Genomic DNA, 21,018 nt, shown 5'->3' with positions numbered 1-21,018 from the left:
TAGTACAGAACTGATTAAAAAACATGTAGGATATTGCTTGAACTGTTGCTTTAAGATCCAAAACGGGCTAAATACCTTCCAATTTTCTAATATACACACACAGCGAACTATGATATGGGGGTATCAGAACATCTTTCTCCTGGACGTTCCAGCTATACCAGCATATCCCTGTGTGGGGTGTACCTTTTATAACATTATTGTATACTGTACAGGCAGTCTTCGTTTTGCAACGCTTCGTTTTACAACGAATGGCTTATCCAACGCTATGTTCATTTTTACAACGCCAAAACGGCTTATCCAACGCTCTTATGACACTTTGCAAAGTTTTTTATGTGTATATAATATATATATTATACTATATAATATTATATTTTTATATTATATGTTATATTATATATATATATATATATATATATATAATACAGTAAATGCACTATATAATTTATGTGTGTGCTGCATATCTTATTGTCTGCGTAAAATATTTTGTGTATTTTAGCATTAAAAATGCCTTCAGGAACGGAACCTTTCATTTAAACAGTGTTCCTATGGGAAAACGTGTTTCACTTTACGTTTCGCTATCCAACGCCATTTTGGATAACCGAGGACTGCCTGTATGTAAGTTTTTAACTGGTCTATTCTTTTACATACAGTACTATTCATTTGTATTGATTGTGTCACTATGCACACTATTATTTTATAGTTTTGTCTGCTTTCGTTGGCCCCGTTGATAATGGAAGAATATTGAGCAGCAGCAGGACACACCTTGGGATATAACTGGAAGCCTTTGGGATCAACGCGTACCTCCTTTCTTCACTAAATGGTCGCCTTTCAGCTTCAAATCAACCCTTCAGTCAGTGTAACACAGAAGCTACAATGTATTCTTACATTACTCTGGTAACATTGGTCTATTGTTACAGTTTGCAGCTCGAACTGCTGGGAACATTAGTCTTTTGTTACCAAACAGAAAAGTGTTGCAAAGGTCTTGCACTGCTGGGGAGGTGTGCTAAACTTGCTGTAGAAACCAAAGGGATGCTCAGTATATTAAAACGCATAGAAAATGGCATCAACCGTAGAATAAAAAAAATAAAATGTATTACCCAATACTACAGAACTGATTTTTTTTTTCTTTTTTAAATAAAACACGTGAGATATTGCGTGGATTGCGCTTTTAAGATGGCTGCCTGGCAAATTAACGAGGTCATGCTGATGGAAAAGCTGACCACTTTTCTAAAACAGTCCTCACCGGACTTCTACCAAACCTGGGAGCCGTGGCTAGTGCTCGGACCCAAAACCAAGGATTACTCATTAGCTGCAACTAACGACCTAGCCGTCTTACCCATAGATACACAGGCGCAGGTGCTCGGCGGCCGAGTGGAGGGGCGACACCAATTTCTCTCTCCTCCCTCCCCCCCCCCCCACCTCTCCTACTCTTCCTTTTTCTTGCCGCTTTCTCGACTGATCTCCCCACCTCCCCCCCCCCTTTCCTCCATTGAGACGTCCAAGCTCAAAAGACAAGTCAAGTGACTACCCTTCGCCCTTCCCTCTCTCAGTCGAGGTCCACTATGTGGTCGAGAGGCCTCGCCACTCCTGGCGAAGCTCTATCTTTCTCACAAAAAAAAGAAAACTGTTGTATTAGGCTACGCGTATACCTTGTCATGATGTTTTTAATAGGCAAAAACAATCAAACGTTTGACAAAAAATAAATAAAATAAAAGATGGCTGCCTGGGGAATGTGGAGAGAGAAGCTGTGAGTTTAAGGAAGAGGATTACAGGCATACCCCGGTTTAAGGACACTTACGAGTAAGGACATATTTTCAATAGCACCATACCCGTGTCCGTACGCTCTATTCGCGAGTACGGACACTTATTCTGCCATAGTAGTGACGCGATGATTCCCCTCGCCCAATAGGCAAACGGCAGCGCACGCATGCGCCTGCCAGCACGTCCTGAACAGCAATACCGGCTCCCTACCTGCACCCAAGCATCAATAAGTGGGGGAAAAAAAGTAGCGTGTCACTAAGTACATTTTCGCTTTACATAAATGCTCTGGACCCTTTGTGTACGTTAATGCGGGGAACACCTGTACCTCGGTTACCTATTAACTGCACTCCTTCAGAACTAGCGATGTATAGGTGACAGATATAGGGATTGTGGTTATGGGGAAAACTTATAAAAGGAAGAAATGTTCACATTTGTGTAAGGTTTAATCGAACAATTCTTTATGCTGCCGGACAGAAGCCGCCATATTAAAAGCACCCAGTTCTCTCGTGACCCTATATTCATCCTATGATCGCCCGGTAGTCGTCGCCCCCCGCCACAGGAAACTGCGTTTACACGCACGGCCACAAAACGCCTCCCGTCTGACTCTGCACGAGTGGTCATCACTCTCCCAGTAACCGCCGAGCGCGGCCACGGGGGTCACCCAAAAGTGCAAAAAAGGTCAGAGGGCGTCCTGGGTCAAGTTCTTGATTTTGTCCATGTTGTGGTCAACAGCGCCGTCGAGGAACTGGACCCACCCTGCTTCCGTGTCAAGATAGACGTGGCTCGCCCTGAGAGACGGACAAACGGCGGTCAGAGACTGAAGGTCCGAGCAGTGGCTACTACTACTACCACCACCCCCCCCCCCCCCCCGCCTTCGTTACTAAAAGGATCCCACGTATGAGAATAAGAATTCCTCATCGTGTGAAATTATCTAGTTTATTGATGCAGGAAAAAGTGTCTCTTCCATTCCACAATATCCCCCCCTTCTCTTTAACCGTAATTCTGCAGTTACTCTGATCTCTCTTCCCCCCCTTCCCCCAGTAACATGCTGCAGTCACTGAGCTCCCCCCCCCGCCCCCCAGTAACATGCTGCAGTCACTGAGCTCCCCCCTCGCCCCCCAGGTGAAACAAACCTTGTAATTTCCAGAACTTTTTTCAGCACAGAGGATAACTTTGCCGCCTGTAACAGAGAGAGTGTAAGTGATGGGGGCGAGACAGAGAGGGGGGCCGAGACAGAGAGGGGGGCCGAGACAGAGAGGGGGGCCGAGACAGAGAGGGGGGCCGAGACAGAGAGGGGGGCCGAGACAGAGAGGGGGGCGAGACAGAAAGGGGGGCGAGACAGAAAGGGGGGCGAGACAGAGAGGGGGGCGAGACAGAGAGGGGGGCGAGACAGAGAGGGGGGCGAGACAGAGAGGGGGGCGAGACAGAGAGGGGGGCGAGACAGAGAGGGGGGCGAGACAGAGAGGGGGGGCGAGACAGAGAGGGGGGCGAGACAGAGAGGGGGGCGAGACAGAGAGGGGGGCGAGACAGAGAGGGGGCGAGACAGAGAGGGGGGCGAGACAGAGAGAATGAATACGTACAGTGTAGCGCACGGCTGTATGGTTCGTCGGGGGGTACATACTCAGGGCCAGCTCGTCAACGCTACGAAAAGAAGAGACTCAGAAACCCTGGTGCGCACACGTAGCCGCGATATGTTATCCAACTACAGCTGGAAGTCTCACTCCCTTCTATGTACCAAGCACGCAGTTACCCCAACATTACAGGCAATGTATCCTGCCCAATCACAGTCACTTCCTGTACAGGGAGAGGGAAGGAACGGATCTGTAACCAACGCATGAGCAGCGCTAAGCTACAGGGAACCGGGCGTTCCTTCCGGAGGCCTCTGGGCAGTCCCCTGATTTTAGAATCTAGAGAAAGCGATCTATGGGGATCTCGAGATCCCCGCGAGGGGGTTCTCATCAGTACATATGCCAAGTGCGGGGGGGGGGGGGGGATGCGGGGGAGGGCCCAGCGTGAGGGGGACACAGCGCACCTTACCTCGGGCTGACCTCCTGGGTAATATCCGCCAGGTCGTCCAGCTGAGCCACCTGCTCCGCGGTGTCCACCTTCCCGTGAGTTTTCAGAGCGCCCAGCACCTTCCTCAAACTGGCTTTGGAGGCTTTCATCAGGCCCACGCAGGGGGCCAGGAGCCTGCGGTCCGCCTCGGACCAGGTGTCCTGGTTACCACGAGCGCCCAGATCGTCGTCCTCCAGGAGGTCGTTGAACGGGTCTTCCTCGCCCGCCTGGGCCTGAGCGAGGAGAGAGTGAAGCATGATGGGGAGGGAGAGGTCACTTCTGCAGAACCCCTCAAACTGACCATAAAACACAAGACGCACTAAAGAGAATCACTACCTGCAGAGTACCTATAGTGCCAGAAGAAACCCAGGAACTCCCCCTGCCTCCCCAGCACTGAAGGAGTTCCAATGTCATCACCCAATAAATACACGCTTTCTACAAAGAACACGCGTGACACAGAAGGGGAGAGTTACCTGTTCCACCTCCTCCAGAGCATCTTTTACCACAGCCAGATACCCCGACACCAGGTTCACCACAGCCATCTGGTTATCTGTAAGGAGAGCAGCCATCACTCAGCAAGGGGGGTGGTGTCCCCCAGGGGGAGAAGCGGGGCAACCCCGGGGGAGACCACCCCAGGGCAGGAGGAAGGGTAACCCCAGGGGGGGGAGGGGGAGGTGACTCCAGGGGAGGAGGGGACCCTGTGGGAGATTTAACGGATGTACAAACCTGTGGGAAGCTGCCCCCACTGATCACATGCCTCCCACACACTGCCTGTGGACACCAACTGCTCCTGTGACAACCTGAGAGGACACGGGAGATGTGGATGAGAAACCCCCCTCCATGCAGCTTCATCCCCCCCACCCCCCACGTGAGGAGCAGTGGTCTCCCTTGCTGAGGTACTTGATACCTCTTTATACGCGAGCTCAGAATCACATCCACCAGCTGGATAATGCCGTCTATCACATCTGCCACGGCCTCCCACACCGTTTTCCGGAGCGTGGTACCTGTGTGTGAGTGGAGACACGGACTTAGAGGGTATTACAGCGGGCTACAGCACGAGGAAGCTCCCCCACACCCCACGCCCCTCACCTTGTCTCTTGGGGAGGGAATAATACACGGTCGCAGCTGCCAAGACGGCGTTGAGAAGCCCGTCACTTAACTTCCGGCTGTCCTGAAACACACGGAGGAGATGTGGAGAGACTGCACCTCTGACCGTGGGACACCCGTGCCCAGAACATCACCCACCTCTTCTGACGGCAGCGGGGGCTTGGAGAAGGCCAGGCTCATCTTGGTGGCTTCCTGAGACATGGCCTTAAATGTCTGTCCTGGAGTGAACATCAGAAACAGCCTGTATAATACAGATCCACTGTGCCTCATATTAACAAATACCCAGTAAGCTCATTTAAGCCCCAAAAGTTACCACAAAATATATATATGTGTGTATAAATGTCAAAACGGAGTGCAACTGGGCATGGCAATACATACAATAAACAAACACAAACAGAGCCCAGTGCTACATCCAATGGCACAAATACACAGTGTAATACCTATATATTCTCTTGTAAAAAAGGGTCATTTAGTTTAACCCTTTGGCCAAAGCGTCTTAAGCCTGCCGCCACTTACAAGGCATGACCATAGCAGGGCCTAACACTGATTAAAATTCTTAATATAAGACCAGAGGTGAAAAGAACCCCTATGTAGCACTCTGTCACTTAGTGAGACCGTTTTAAAACATGATTTATTAGGAACTAGTTAAAACAATGGGTTTAAAACAAGAATTAAATAAATTGCAAGCGCTTAAGTAACTCTAAAGTTATAGTAAACCCTAGAGAGAATAGTATATGGTCAGTGTTAATGTATTGTATTGTATATCTTTATTTATATAGCGCCATTAATGTACATAGCGCTTCACAGCAGTAATACATGTGGTAATCAAATAAATAACAGATATTATAAATAACAGATCATGGGAATAAGTGCTTTAGACATTAAGGAAGAGGAGTCCCTGCCCCGAGGAGCTTACAAGTCTAACTGGTAGGTAGGGAGAACGTACAGAGACAGTAGGAGGGAGTTCTGGTAAGTGCGTCTGTCCAGTGTTATGTAGATTCACTGGCCCTAGTGACACTTGTATAGATGCATCTCCCAGGGAATGGTAGTGTGAGGGAAGAATAGTAAGAGCCTTAAATATAGTGCCACCGTATAATAAGTACTGGTAGGTGCACAGATACCAGAATACCTTGCACAGGGCTGATATGTGATCCAGCCAGGTGCCCAGATTGTGATTGAGTCAATCCTAATAGGTTGTGCACCACTCCTGACCACGAATGTGATTGTAGTATTGTGTACGTGAGTGTATATAACAAAAAAATTGTCGTGTGAGCTGAAGATCTGAAGTATGCAGATCTATAGCTGACACTAGTACTTAAAGGGTTAATATACTGTTGGAAAATAAGACACCGCTGAGACTCCTAAATGGTCAAAATAGGAGATGTTAGCTAGGTAGAACACTATATAGGATCAATGGTAGGTTGTCCAGTGACTAGAACCTGAAGCTAATATGTGTTATACCTCTCTATTTAAGGTAGTATACTGGCACCTCAGAAACTAATGTGTTGATTAGGTTTCTGAGTGGGACGCCTGACAGCTACCAAATATATGTTATAATATCCCTAGGTATACTATTGAGTAGTGGGATGTAGGTAAGTAGCTGGGGTATGATGTCCTAGCATTGTAATAGTACATTGCCAGTGTAATCAAATAAACTCCCTCTGAGAGGGCTCCCTTAGACCGTCCGTTCTATCGGGAGCATGTCCCTGTGCAGGAGCTGAGCCACGCTGTCTTTCCCTGTTAGGATTCAGATCAGCACCTGTGAGCAGGGGCTCTGCGCGTGCACGTCACTGATTGATGCCGACGCGCTCGTTTCGCTGCTAATGCTTTGTCAAGGCCAGTAGGAGGGGGGGGGGGGAGGTGCCCCGTGTTTCAGGAAGGTATTTATAGCGCTGGTATTTAAACTGATGTAACCTTTGTGGCCCAGCGCATGCGCACTGTACTGCTGGTCTGGAATTATGTTTATGGCCCGCCCTGAGTCACTTTGTATCTTCAGAGACGTGCTGGTGCTGTGCATGCTGCTGTGCATGTTATAAGCAAGTTGCTAATGATTGTAATAACTTGTTTAGTTGGCTTGATAATAGATAGTGGCTCTCACTTTTAGTCCACTATATTTGACGTTTCAATAAAGTAAATAAAACAATTTTTGGTGTCAGTTTCTGTGTTGCTTGTATGGAATCATATTTAAGGCTCTTGCTATCCTACCCTCACACTACCATTCCCTAGGAGATGCATTTATACAAGTGTCACTAGGGCCAGTGAATCTACATAAAACTGGACATTAACACTGACCCTATACTATTCTCTCTAGGGTTTACTATACCTTTAGAGTTACTTAAGCGCTTGCAATTTATTTAATTCTTGTTTTAAACCCCATTGTTTTAACTAGTTCCTAATAAATCATGTTTTAAAACGGTCATCATCTCACTAAGTGATAGACTGCTATATAGGGGTTCTTTTCACCTCTGGTCTTATAATAATGTAGCCCCTCTAAGCACCATCACCTACCTACATCTGGCTGTAGCGGGTGTAATTGTATAGTGTGTAAAATTCTTAATTGCCTGTACAATACTAGGAACAATGGTCATATTTGATCTGTCATAATCAGCTGCATGGTTCTAAATCTGATTGAAATTCTTATTTACCTGGACAATACCAGGAAGAATACTCTGTATTAGATTTGTCACAATCAGCTGCATACAAAGACCTGTGCATATGGAAAGTGCTAGGCCCTGCTATGGTCATGCCTTGTAAGTGGCTCGCAGGCTTAAGACGCTTTGGCCAAAGGGTTAAACTAAATGACCCTTTTTTTACAAGAGAATATATAGGTATTGCACTGTGTATTTGTGCCATTGGATGTAGCACTGGGCTCTGTTTGTGTATAGTATATGTGCCTCATATTAGTAAGGATTCAGGCGCTCGCTCCAAGCGACTTCTTGTAAATCGGTGTATGACACACATTTCATTAACCCTGTCCCTGCCAGAGAGGCCATCCACGCATGGTTAAGGCAAACATACATGTAATAAGAATAAAACACACATATCCAACAAGCTCTGAGAAACCAAAAACATTACTACATAGTGTGTGTGAGTGTGTGTGAGTGTGTGTAAAGGAGTGCTAGTGGGCATAGCTAAATGTATACAACAAAAAACAAACAAAGATGCCCAAAGCTACATCCAATATGACAAAAATATACAGTGCAATACCTATATATTCTCTAGAAAAAGGGTAATTTAGTTCAACCCTTTGGCCAAAGCGTCTTAAGCCTGCTAGCCACTTCAAGGCATGACCGTTAGCAGGTCCTAACACTCCCTGGGTTACAACAGATCCAATGCTGATCATTCTTCCTGTAATTATAGAGGTTAATAAGAATTGTAACTCATGGAGTGTTAGGACCTGCTAACAGTCATGCCTTGAAGGGGCACTGATTTAGCCACCTGTGCTGAAGCAGGGATAAACCCAACACCTCACCTGTTGGTGGTACTTGAGGACTGGAGTTGGATACTGTTTTTTTTTTTTCGTTTTCCATGTTACTTTTGGTCCTGATTAGATTGCCTGGTGACAATCACTTACTTCATCGCACTTCCACCTACATATTGTATGTAACAACCGTTATTGTATTGTATTGTATGTCTTTATTTATATAGCGCCATTAATGTACATAGCGCTTCACAGTAGTAATACATGTGGTAATCAAATAAATAACAGATAATATAAATAACAGATCATGGGAATAAGTGCTTTAGACATAAAAGTAACATTAAGGAAGAGGAGTCCCTGCCCCGAGGAGCTTACAGTCTAATTGGTAGGTAGGGAGAACGTACAGAGACAGTAAGAGGGAGTTCTGGTAAGTGCGTCTGCAGGGGGCCAAGCTTTATGTATCATTACGTTCAGAATATCCACAGTGCTATTCATATGCTTCTTTAAGCAAGTGTGTCTTAAGGTGGGTCTTAAAGGTGGATAGAGAGGGTGCAAGTCGGGTACAGAGGGGAAGGGCATTCCAGAGGTGTGGGGCAGTCAGTGAAAAAGGTTTAAGGCGGGAGAGGGCTTTAGATACAAAGGGGCTAGAAAGAAGACATCCTTGAGCAGAACGCAAGAGTCAGGATGGTGCATAACGAGAAATTAGGGCAGAGATGTAAGGAGGGGCAGAAGAGTGTAAAGCTTTAAAAGTGAGGAGAAGAATGGAGTGTGAGATGCGGGATTTGATCGGAAGCCAGGAGGGATTTCAGGAGGGGAGACGCGGAGACAGATCTAGGAAAGAGTAGAGTGATTCTGGCAGCAGCGTTTAGGATAGATTGTAGGGGAGACAGGTGAGAGTCAGGAAGGCCGTACAGCAGGAGGTTACAGTAATCAAGACGGGAGAGAATGAGGGCCTGAGTCAGAGTTTTAGCAGTCGAGCAACAGAGGAAAGGGCGTATCTTAGTTATATTGCGGAGGAAAAAGCAACAGGTTTTAGAAACGTTTTGAATGTGAGGGGCGAATGTGAGAGAGGAGTCGAGTGTGACCCCTAGGCAGCGTGCTTGTGATACTGGGTGAATGATCGTAGTTCCAACAGTAATGTGGAAGGAGGTAGTAGGGCCAGGTTTGGGAGGAAGTATGAGGAGCTTTGTTTTAGCCATGTTGAGTTTAAGGCGACGGGGGGCCATCCAGGATAATATAGCAGAGAGACATTCAGAAACTTTGGTTTGTACAGCAGGTGTAAGGTCGGGTGTTGAAAAGTATATTTGTGTGTCGTCAGCATAGAGGTGATAATTAAACCCAAAAGATGTTATTAGGTCACCTAGAGAGAGTGTGTACAGAGAAAAGAGAAGAGGTCCCAAGACCATTGCTCCACACCAAGCGCATTTAGTTTGAGTCTCGTTTTTCCGATTAACGCATTGTGTTGCCCCTCTGGCAGCAAAGGGTTAAGAAATAAAGGGAGGGTGTGCGCGATTATGACATGTTTCCCCACAACAGTCATTTCGTTTTTCTTAATGCAGACGCTCGTAAAATGTGAAGCAGCTTTAATAGCAAATAAAAGCAATAACGTCGGTAAGAGAAGAAACTGCCGCACCCTCACAGGAGACAGCGGGCTCCCCCTCCCCCCGCTCACAGGAGACAGCGGCCCTCCCCCCGCTCACAGGAGACAGCGGGCTCCCCCTCCCCCCGCTCACAGGAGACAGCGGGCTCCCCCTCCCCCCGCTCACAGGAGACAGCGGGCTCCCCCCGCTCACAGGAGACAGCGGGCTCCCCCCGCTCACAGGAGACAGCGGGCTCCCCCCGCTCACAGGAGACAGTGGGCTCCCCCTCCCCCCCGCTCACAGGAGACAGCGGGCTCCCCCTCCCCCCCCGCTCACAGGAGACAGCGGGCTCCCCCTCCCCCCCGCTCACAGGAGACAGCGGGCTCCCCCTCCCCCCCCCGCTCACAGGAGACAGCGGGCTCCCCCTCCCCCCGCTCACAGGAGAAAGCGGGCTCCCCCCGCTCACATGAGAAAGCGGGCTCCCCCAGCTCACAGGAGACAGCGGGCTCCCCCTCCCCCCGCTCACAGGAGACAGTGGGCTCCCCCCCACCCCCGCTCACAGGAGACAGCGGGCTCCCCTGCGCCCCTCTCGCACTGCGCCGCTCAGCGTACGTTTTCTTACCCAGCGTTTCCCAGAAATTCTGCAGATTAAACTCCTCGCTCTCCCTGGATTCTCCATCTGAAAAAAAAAACAAGGTCAGGGAACTCTCAGACCATGAAAAAACTATAATAAAGCACAACAAATATTGTGATATAAATCAAGCTGCAGCCTACAAAACCGCAAATGAATAAAACATAAACAAAACAGTCTTCATGGCGCAAAGTGATAAAACAGTTAATCACCCCCATGACCCAAGATGAAGTCCGGTGGGACGAAACATGTTGGGCCTTTTTTGATGCTTTGAGGCCACTGTACCCAATCTCCTGAGAAGCCCTGATTGGAAGGAGACTGCTGAGACGGCCGTGACGCGGCGGAGTGCCCCCACTGTGGGTGAGAGACGCTGGCGGAGGCAATCGCGGTCTGTTCCTGACTGAGAAGTGGAGCGGTCGCATCGGGTGCTGTTATCTAAGGAGAAGGGTTGAAGTGCGCCCAAAGTCACTTCTTGTTTACTTACCAGCGTGAAGAGTGTGAGTGTGTTACCATCCCCTCTGTGTTGTTTGTCATCTTAAAGTAAATGTTAATGCACTATATTCTTTGCATCTGTGTTCTTTTCTTCATATGAGGGTCTACAAAGAGTCTGCTGACCTGGAGAATCGTCTACTTGGAGTTACAGTAATATGTGTTTTTCAGTGCTAACTAACACTGGGTTCATTTGCACATATTAACTGTTCTATCACTTTGCGCCATGAACACTGTTTTGTTTAGGTAACTCTCAGACCAGGCTGTCACTTTATTATTTCATTTGTCATCACACAGACCCTGGGGGAGCCCCGGTGCCCCTCGCAGAGACCCTGGGGGAGCCCCGGTGCCCCTTGCAGAGACCCTGGGGGGGGGGCAGTGCCCCTCGCACAGACCTGAGGGGGGCTCCGGGACCCTCAGAGACAACCATGGGGTTGGGAGACCCGAGGGGGGCCCCTGGACCCTCACAGAGACCCGGGACACTCCCAGAGAGACCCAGAGCCTTCAAGGAGACCTGACAACACAGAGACCCGAGGGGTCCTCGTGGCCCTCACAGAGATCAGACTATGAGGGCACATGCAGGGGAGGGGCACATGCAGGGGAGGGACACATGCAGGGGAGGGACACATGCAGGGAAGGGACACGGTAGGCCCGGAGCCGCCCGGACTCGCCTCGCAGTCTCCCCAGCACGGAGCGCAGATTTTCTGCCAGGCTCCGAAGCACTAGGCCCGAGGAGGCCGAGCCGGGCTCCATGTCACCGGAACCACAGTCCGCAGAGCAGCGGGCGGAGAGAAGACAGGCCCGCACCCCGACGTCACTTCCTGTAACAGCGACGGGAACGCTGAGCCCGTGATTACAACGACGTGACTGTAACCATAGAGCGGACCTCCAGAAGCAATAGAGCGCACATAGGGGGCGTGGCTCCGTGTGAAAACGAGGTTTGGTTACCGGAAATGAGTGAGTGGTATCTATTACCACGTGCTGCGTCAGGTGACTACCCTAACTATAGCTGAAGGCTTCCTGTGATAGGGATGAGGGGAAGGCCTGATCATACAAACAGCATGTCACACTCAGTTGGTTTAAAACTCATTTATTGATTAATAAAGTGCATAGTTAAGAACACAGCAGTTTGGGACCTTGTGCAATTCAGGACATAGACCTGTACTTTCAAGATTAGGATGAACATGAGCCTGAGATCACCATGTCTTGGTCATTTCCACAGAAGGTATAAGGAACAGGGCTCTACGGATTTTAAATACACTAATATGGATGCCATTTTGCTTTTGATAAAAAGCCATGTATGGCCGAAACGTCACGTCAATCTTTTGGCAATAATGTATTTAAAATCCGTGGCGCCCTATTCTTTATCCTTCCGTTGAATACTGGATTATCACAGAGAATCCTTAACCAGGAGCACCTGTATTTGTATCTATTTTATTAATTCTATTGTTATTGGTGTGTAGCAGTCTCCCTATCTCGGTCATTTCTACTCCAGGTCCCCACGTATGAGAGGATTCAATATGGGCCAGTAACCCCAACTTGAAGCTCTGTCCTGCAGTGTTAAAGCAATATCCGACATGTGTTTTTTTTCCTTGTTTGTTTGTTTTTTTTAATAAATCAGTTCTGTACTATAAGAAAATACTTGTAGCATTTAATTTTTTTTTTTTTTAAATAATCGTTTTAAAGACATTTTTTAATGTTTCTAATGTAGGAAGCATTTCCAAAGTGAGACCTGCCCTCTCTCTGGCAGTGAACCAATTGTATCTAGTAACTGCCCAGTCAATCATATTCCAGGAACTGCATTGCCCAAAATGCTGTGCAAGAACTGAATTAAATAGCCCCGAGCAAGCGATTGATTACAGGAGAACAGATCGATCTGCAGCTTAGCTAATCAATTATCAGTGTGCAGATTGTATTGATGCGCATATTGAATGGGAAAAAAATATATATATTTTAAAAATCGTCAGCTTGAACTGCAGCTTAAACATACATAGTACTGTATGTCACCCCACCTCTTGAGAATGACCCCTAAATAACAGAATCAGTCTCCCCACAGTGTATCTTTGTGCTTTAGTCTGCTTGGGACCTGTCGTAGGGTTGGCATGTGTCCAGTATTGAACCGAACTGTCCTGTGTTTGGACACTGTCCAATAAAAAATTAGAGGTGATACTGGGGGTGTATGTGTCCGGTTTTACCTCTCTGGACATAGTGATCTGACCGGCTTGGGGTGGGGGGGGGGGGGGCGGGAGAGAGCAGGGCTGTTACTAGGGGATTCGGCAGCTCCTTCCTGATTGGCTGCATTACCCAGCAGCAGCCAATCAGGTGTAGGTGTCAGGAGCCTTTGTGTGGGACCAAGAAGAGGAGGAAACCGCATGAAGCAGGGAGAGTGATGTGTGCGCGCGAGTGTCTCGAGTGCGTCGCACATTTCACTATTGTGTCCAGTATTTTTTGGAGAACCAACCTTGTAACCCTAGAATGAGGTGGGGGGGTAGAGGTGGAAGGTGGGGGGGGGGTGGAGGTGGGGGGGGGCGTGTGTCAAGACTGCGGATTTGTGCGGAAAAGTCAGCATAAAATCACTAATAAAATATGCAATTAAACAAAATAGGAAGAAACTCTACAGTGTAAAAAAGGAGAGATAACTATATGGGGAGTGGTTACGAGACCCTTCAGCATTGGATCACCCTGCTAATTCCAGATTCCTGTTCCTATTCCCCTTCCAGCTGCATCTGATCGAAGGAACTGGTGTATAATGGGGTGTTCTGTCTGCCCCAGCTCTCCTGTGGATCTGTCTATGTGATTGGAGAGAGGTTCATTTAATCACAGCTCAAAATTCATCATGTTTGCCATGGTGGACCAGGCTGCGTGCCTTGCTCCGTCCATTTCTGGGGCAAGACTGTTGGACGGTTCGAGCCTGTGTTGCTCTCCCCCGATGCTCTCCTGGCATTCGGGACAGGTGGACCTCTCCATGGCCCCTCCACAATCTGCGATAGCATAGATATGATTGTTGGGGCATTTGAACCAATGGCCCATCTGAAAGCCCATAGCCTTTACGATCATGACACGCTCCTCATCGGATATCTGTAGGCCGTCGAGTGGCAGGCTCTGCTCCAGCTCCTTGAGTTTTGTCTTCACTAAAGCTTCATCGTCCTGGGTGAACCTCCTGCTTCCCTCCAAGATTTCTCTCAGGAGCTCTATCTCCCCCAGCATGCCAGGGCTGATCCTCCCCGATGCCACCTTGCATCTCGCTAGCAGTTCCAGTAGGTAGGTGAAACGCTGCACTTCGTTCTGCAGGTCAGAAAGCTCTTGTTCTGTGAAACCTGAGCGAGACTTCTCCAGCCAGTCCATAATCTGGAGCAGACGATTCTTCAGAGGGCTTTTCTCCTTGGCGTCCACTTTCTGTATGTTGCTGAACAGCTTTGCCAACCTCTGGTAGAACAACATTGTGTTCTCCAGCGTAAGAAGCGATCTTAGAGATATTTCTGAGCTCTGTAGCGACTCCCTCAGCCTCATGTAGTCCATGGAGAAGGTTCTCCTTACTTCTACCATCATTTCCAGATCATTCTTGAGTCGGCTTTGGGTCAGGGCTCTTTGATCTGCCGGCCCTTGTATCCTCTCCTTGACTCTCTCGATCTCCTCCAGGGTCCTGTTGATGGCGGTGCCGTACCTCAGGTTTTTCCTGATGGGGATCTGGCATTTTGGGCAGACTTTGAGTTTGACACTCGTTTGCTCGTTGGAATCGTTGCTTATTTGCATGTAACGGTCCAAGCCGGAGACCTCAAAGATGTGACTGCAGCCCTCCAACTGGACATAACAGGCATCTGCCTCATCTTCAAAGCCAAAGAAAATCTGGATGACCTCCTCGCGGTGGCAGACGCGGCATTTTATAGGGCAGGGCTCCCCACATAGCCCGATGCAAAGGTGTCCGCACCGGAGTTTCTTGGTGCAGGGTTCGTTACATGGGGGGCGGTCACACGGCTCAGAACACAGCTTGCTACAGGTGTAGTGCTGGCATATCCACTCGCAGGGCTCCACGCATGGCACACAGCTCTGTCCGCACTTCTTCTTGCACTGGCTGTGTACACAGCTGTTCTGGCACTCCCTCTTGCATGGGGGGCATTCGTTCGTGCATGGCTCTTGGCACTCATGTGAGCAGATTAGGAGGCGCTTACAGGGGTGCTTGCAGTTCTCATGGAAGCGTCCCTGGATGCAGGTGTCACAGGTACCTGGGCATTTGTGCCCGCAGGCTAGCGTGGCTTGGCAGCCCTCTCTGCACTTCACCGGCATGCCTAAATCCATATCACGTTTCTTCCAGCACTTGACCTGCTGGATGTGTTCACATTTCAGCCTCACTGTGATGTCCTTGGGGCAGCGCTCGTCACACTCCTCCCCGCACAGGTTGCCACACTCATGACCACATCCCAGCAGACTGATACACGGTTCCATACAGCAGAAGGTCCTCACGGAGATGCTGCAGGGCACCATCTGTTTGTGGCCACACACTGGCATGTCCTTCTCCACCTTCACCATGCACTGCCCACAGGGCTCAAAACAGCTCTTTGGGCACTGGTGCCCATCATCACACAGCACCTTCTGGCAACGCTTGGTGCACTGGAACTCCTTGTGCTCTTTGTCATAAGGGTGGCACACGCGGGTACACGCGTGCCCACAGTTCAGTCTGAACTCGCACTTTTGGCTGCAGCCGCCTTCGGGCACCTTCTTGAAGTCCTCTGCCTTGCACACGAGGGTGCGGGTCTGGGGATGGTTCTGGCAGCAGAGCATGAGGTCTTGGCCCACCTGGCCCTTCTGCCGCAGGGTGTGAATGATCCGGCTCCACAGGGGCACCTTGCCCAGCATGTCCATGTTGCCGATGCAGTACAGTCCTTTCTTGGCTCTGGACAGCGCCACGCAGATGCGGTTGGAGATCTGGAGGAAGCCGACCTTCCCCTTTGTGTTGCTGCGGACCAGCGAGAGAAGGATGATGTCGTTCTCCTCGCCCTGATACTTGTCCACCACGTGCACCTTCACCCCAGAGAAGACCTTGGCTGGCATCAACTTGCGAAGACAGAAGAGCTGCCCGGTGTAGGTGGTGAGGATGGTGATCTGGGACGGCTGGTATTCCTGCCGCAGGAAGTAATTGCAGAGCTCCACCGTGAACTGAGCCTCGTGTGGGTTCTGGTGACTCTTTCCATCCTGGATCTCCTGCTCCGGGAAGGTGTGCTCCACAAAGAAAAGGTTGGATGACACCCCCTGAATAAAAAGAGACATGGAGAGCGGTGATACCCCTTAATATCGCACAAAGACTCTGTTCCTCACCTCCTGGTCCTCGTACCCCTCTTCCCTCCCCCCGCGTCTCTGCTGTGATCTGTCCTACGCCCGAAGCCTCTCTCATTCCCTGCTTTCTATCTCTGAAACTCTCTCCCAACCAGAATAGCCTGGAAATCCCTAATAACTGGAACACCCCCTGTGCTATGCACGGAGATCACAAGTACGCCTACTCGCCCCTGTGAGGCTTCCACAGTATCTCTTAGGTTAGAGTTGGGCAACTCCAGTTCTCAAGAGCCACCAACAAGTCAGCTTTTTGGGATATCCCTGCTTCAGCACAGGGGACTCAATCAGTGGCTCGGTCAAAGAATGAAACACTGATTGAGCCCCCCCCCCCCCCCCATACTGAAGCAGGGATATCCCTAATACCTGTTGGTGGCCCTTGAGAACTGGAGTTGGCCACTTACATTGACCGTGATTGAAGCCGCCTGTGCTGAAGCAGGGATTTTCTGAAAACCTGACCTCTTGGTGACCCTTGAGGACTGGAGTTGCCCACCCTTGTCTTAGACTGTAAGCTGTTTGGGACAGAGACCTGCTCCTTCCCTTTCTAAGCCTGGCTCTCTTACCTCACCCTTATAGATTGGTTATTTGCACATTATACCTATGACCTGCTTTGAAATGCCCTGGCAGGCCCGTGTTGTTGCTATGAATAAGATGGCGATGGAGAGACGTCCGTGTCCTCTCTTATCTCACCTTTATGTCTTCATAATCCAGCACAGACGCGTGGTTCTCCAGCTCCTGGTATATGTGCGGGGTGAGGAGCCGCGCGATCTCCGGCCGCATGCGATGCTGCAGGTACACACGTATGTTACACTGTGCACACTGAGACACATGTTACAAACACGGAGTCTCAGAGGGGCTGTATTACTTTATGTATTAGTGGCCTAGCCTATGTGTCCCCTTCCTTAGAGAGCATGTGCCGTGTGCATGGCCCCCCGAGTCAGAGCATGTGCCGTGTGCGTGGCCCGAGCACTTGCCCTGTGCGTGGCCCCCGAGTCAGAGCATGTGCCGTGTGCGTGGCCCAGAGTTGGAGTATGTGCGTTGCCCCCGGGTCGGTGCATGTGCCGTGTGCGTGGCCCCCGGATCAGTGCATGTGCCGTGTGCAGGGCCCCCGGATCGGTGCATGTGCCGTGTGCGTGGCCCCGGATCGGTGAATGTGCCGTGTGCGGGGGCCCCGGATCGGTGCATGTGCCGTGTGCGTGGCCCCCGGGTCTGTGCATGTGCCGTGTGCGTGGCCCCCGGGTCTGTGCATGTGCCGTGTGAGGGCCCCTGGATCGGTGCATGTGCCGTGTGCGTGGCCCCCGGATCGGTGCATGTGCCGTGTGCGTGGCCCCCGGATCGGTGCGTGTGCCGTGTGCGTGGCCCCTGGCTCCTCACCTGGTAGTTCAGACGGACGAACGGGAGGCTGGATTTGATGAGACGCTCAAACAGAGACACCTCCAGGTTAAAGTTCTTGGCCAAATCGTACACGTTCGGGTTCGGCCTCAGCTGGAAGAGACAGGAAGAGTCCGGCCTGTGATATGTGCATGACCCAGCGAGGAGCGTGACGTGTGCATCAGTGAGGGTGTGACGTGTGTCAGTGTGTGTGTGACAGCGAGGAGCGTGATGTGCGTGTGTCAGTGAGGGTGTGACGTGCGCGTGTCAGTGAGGGTGTGACGTGCGCGTATCAGTGAGGGTATGTGACACAGTGAGGGTGTGTGTGACACAGTGAGGGTGTGTGTGACACAGTGAGGGTGTGTGTGACACAGTGAGGGTGTGTGTGACACAGTGAGGGTGTGTGACACAGTGAGGGTGTGTGACACACAGTGAGGGTGTGTGACACACAGTGAGGGTGTGTGACACACAGTGAGGGTGTGTGACACACAGTGAGGGTGTGTGTGACACAGTGAGGGTGTGTGTGACACAGCGAGGGTGTGTGTGACACAGTGAGGGTGTGTGTAACACTGTGAGGGTGCGTGTGTGTGTGTGACACAGTGAGGGTGTGACAGTGAGGCTGTGGGGGGGTGACACAGTGAGGGTGTGTAACACAGTGAGGGTGTGTGTGTGTGTGTGTGTGTGTGTGTGTGTGTGTGTGTGTGTGTGTGTGTGTGTGTGACACAGTGAGGATGTGTGTGTGTGACACAGTGAGGGTGTGTGTGTGTGACACAGTGAGGGTGTGTGTGTGTGTGTGTGTGTGTGTGTGTGTGTGTGTGTGTGTGTGTGTGTGTGTGTGTGTGTGTGTGTGTGTGTGTGTGTGTGTGTGTGTGTGTGTGTGTGTGTGTGTGTGTGTGACACAGTGAGGGTGTGTGTGTGTGACACAGTGAGGGTGTGTGTGTGACACAGTGAGGGTGTGTGTGACACAGTGAGGGTGTGTGTGTGACACATTGAGGGTGTGTGTGTGTGACACAGTGAGGGTGTGTGTGTGTGTGTGTGTGTGTGTGTGTGTGTGTGTGTGTGTGTGTGTGTGTGTGTGACACAGTGAGGGTGTGTGTGTGTGACACAGTGAGGGTGTGTGTGTGACACAGTGAGGGTGTGTGTGTGTGACACAGTGAGGGTGTGTGTGTGACACATTGAGGGTGTGTGTGTGTGACACAGTGAGGGTGTGTGTGTGACACAGTGAGGGTGTGTGTGTGACACAGTGAGGGTGTGTGTGTGTGTGTGACACACCTGCCGATGGTCCCCGATGAGGATGAGGTGCTGGCAGCCTGCGCTGAGTGTGGTGATGGTGTGACACAGTGAGGGTGTGTGTGTGTGTGTGTGTGTGTGTGTGTGTGTGTGTGTGTGTGTGTGTGTGTGTGTGTGTGTGTGTGTGTGTGTGTGTGTGTGTGTGTGTGTGTGTGTGTGTGTGTGTGTGTGTGTGTGTGTGTGTGTGTGTGTGACACAGTGAGGGTGTGTGTGTGTGACACAGTGAGGGTGTGTGTGACACAGTGAGGGTGTGTGTGACACAGTGAAGTCATATGTGTGTGACACAGTGGGGGTGGGGGTGACACAGTGAGGTTGTGTGTGACACAGTGAGGGTGTGTATGACACAGTGAGGGTGTGTGTGTGTGACACAGTGGGGGGGGGTGTGACACACCTGCTGATGGTCCCCGATGAGGTGCTGGCAGCCTGCGCTGAGTGTGGTGTTGGTGTGACACAGTGAGGGCGTGTGTGTGTGACACAGTGAGGGTGTGTGTTTGTGACACAGTGAGGGTGTGTGTGACACACCTGCTGATGGTCCCCGATGAGGATGAGGTGCTGGCAGCCTGCGCTGAGTGTGGTGTTGATGTGACACAGTGAGGGTGTGTGTAACACAGTGAGGGTGTGTGTGACACAGTGAGGGTGTGTGTGACACAGTGAAGGCATATGTGTGTGACACAGTGAGGGTGTGTGTGACACAGTGAAGGCATATGTTTGTGACACAGTGAGGGTGTGTGACACAGTGAGGGTGTGTGTGTGTGTGTGACACAGTGAGGGTGTGTGCGTGTGACACAGTGAGGGCATGTGTGTGTGACACACCTGCTGATGGTCCCCGATGAGGATGAGGTGCTAGCAGCCTGCGCTGAGCGTGGTGATGGTGTGACACAGTGAGGGCGTGTGTGTGACACAGTGAGGGTGTGTGCGTGTGTGTGACACAGTGAGGGTGTGTGTGTGTGACACACCTGCTGATGGTCCCCAATGAGGATGAGGTGCTGGCAGCCTGCGCTGAGCGTGGTGATGGTGTGACACAGTGAGCATGTGTGTGACACAGTGAGGGCGTGTGTGTGACATAGTGAGGGTGTGTGTGTGTGTGTGTGTGTGACACAGTGAGGGCATGTGTGTGTGACACACCTGCTGATGGTCCCCGATGAGGATGAGGTGCTGGCAGCCTGCGCTGAGCGTGGTGATGGTGTGACACAGTGAGGGTGTGTGTGTGTGTGTGTGTGTGTGTGTGTGTGTGTGTGTGTGTGTGTGTGTGTGTGTGTGTGTGTGTGTGTGTGTGTGTGTGTGTGTGTGTGTGTGTGTGTGACACAGTGAGGGCATGTGTGTGTGACACACCTGCTGATGGTCCCCGATGAGGATGAGGTGCTGGCAGCCTGCGCTGAGCGTGGTGATGGTGTGAGCCTCCAGGACCTCCGCAGCCTCCTCCACGATGACGATTCGCGGCTCCATTTCCTGCAGGATGCGACGGTATTTGGCAGCTCCTGGGGGAGAACAGGGAGCGGCTCAGAGAAAGGGGGGAAGGGGGGGCCACACCGCCACCTTCTGATCTACTAGGACAGGACCCTGACCCCTGACCTGTGGTTGTCATGCCGATGACCTTGGCTTTGCAGAGGATCTGCTTGTCCTCGTGCAGTCTCAGCTCGGACAGGCGATCCGCGGACTCCTGATAATGCTGCTCATGGATCAGGATCCTCTGACGGATCTCCACCTGGTACAGCTGTAACCAGAGCCTGCCGGGGAGAGAGGCGCTGTGTATACTGACATATATACTGTACATCAACCGAAGCGCAGGCTGCCGGGGAGAGAGGCGCTGTGTATACTGACATATATACTGTACATCAACCGAAGCGCAGGCTGCCGGGGAGAGAGGCGCTGCGTATACTGACATATATACTGTACATCAAGCGAAGCGCAGGCTGCCGGGGAGAGAGGCGCTGCGTATACTGACATATATACTGTACATCAACCGAAGCGCAGGCTGCCGGGGAGAG

General features: G+C 50.7%; 2 protein-coding genes across 8 annotated transcripts; both read right to left on the bottom strand.

The window, feature by feature from the left end:
- Positions 1–1,646: 1,646 nt before the first annotated feature.
- CCNDBP1 (cyclin D1 binding protein 1) lies at positions 1,647–11,934 on the bottom strand. 7 transcript variants are annotated; one of them, XM_075571811.1, is made up of 12 exons: positions 11,716–11,779; positions 10,547–10,603; positions 8,396–8,513; positions 5,062–5,141; positions 4,906–4,987; positions 4,724–4,820; positions 4,543–4,616; positions 4,290–4,366; positions 3,799–4,049; positions 3,342–3,402; positions 2,895–2,941; positions 1,647–2,549 (listed from the first exon to the last, which is right to left on the bottom strand). In XM_075571811.1, the coding sequence occupies exons 3-12, from the start codon at positions 8,451–8,453 to the stop codon at positions 2,441–2,443; spliced, it is 936 nt and encodes a 311-aa protein (XP_075427926.1). In that variant the 5' UTR covers positions 8,454–8,513; positions 10,547–10,603; positions 11,716–11,779; the 3' UTR covers positions 1,647–2,440. The 7 variants fall into 7 exon arrangements, with proteins under 7 accessions (XP_075427926.1, XP_075427927.1, XP_075427924.1 ...); XM_075571812.1 differs by lacking the exon at positions 11,716–11,779 and adding an exon at positions 11,440–11,555; XM_075571809.1 differs by lacking the exon at positions 8,396–8,513 and having other exon boundaries at positions 11,716–11,934.
- Positions 11,935–12,118: 184 nt separating this feature from the next.
- LOC142466349 (NFX1-type zinc finger-containing protein 1-like) lies at positions 12,119–20,804 on the bottom strand. Its single transcript, XM_075571201.1, has 5 exons — positions 20,603–20,804; positions 20,363–20,508; positions 17,744–17,854; positions 17,060–17,155; positions 12,119–16,291 (listed from the first exon to the last, which is right to left on the bottom strand). Exons 1-5 carry the CDS (start codon positions 20,802–20,804, stop codon positions 13,862–13,864), a joined length of 2,985 nt encoding a protein of 994 aa, XP_075427316.1. The 3' UTR covers positions 12,119–13,861.
- Positions 20,805–21,018: the final 214 nt, after the last annotated feature.

This window comes from Ascaphus truei, chromosome 15, assembly GCF_040206685.1.
Source record: "Ascaphus truei isolate aAscTru1 chromosome 15, aAscTru1.hap1, whole genome shotgun sequence".
Lineage (NCBI taxonomy): Eukaryota > Metazoa > Chordata > Amphibia > Anura > Ascaphidae > Ascaphus > Ascaphus truei.
The sequence above is the reverse complement of the archived record's forward strand: the minus strand, read 5'-3'. Positions and strand labels throughout refer to the sequence as shown.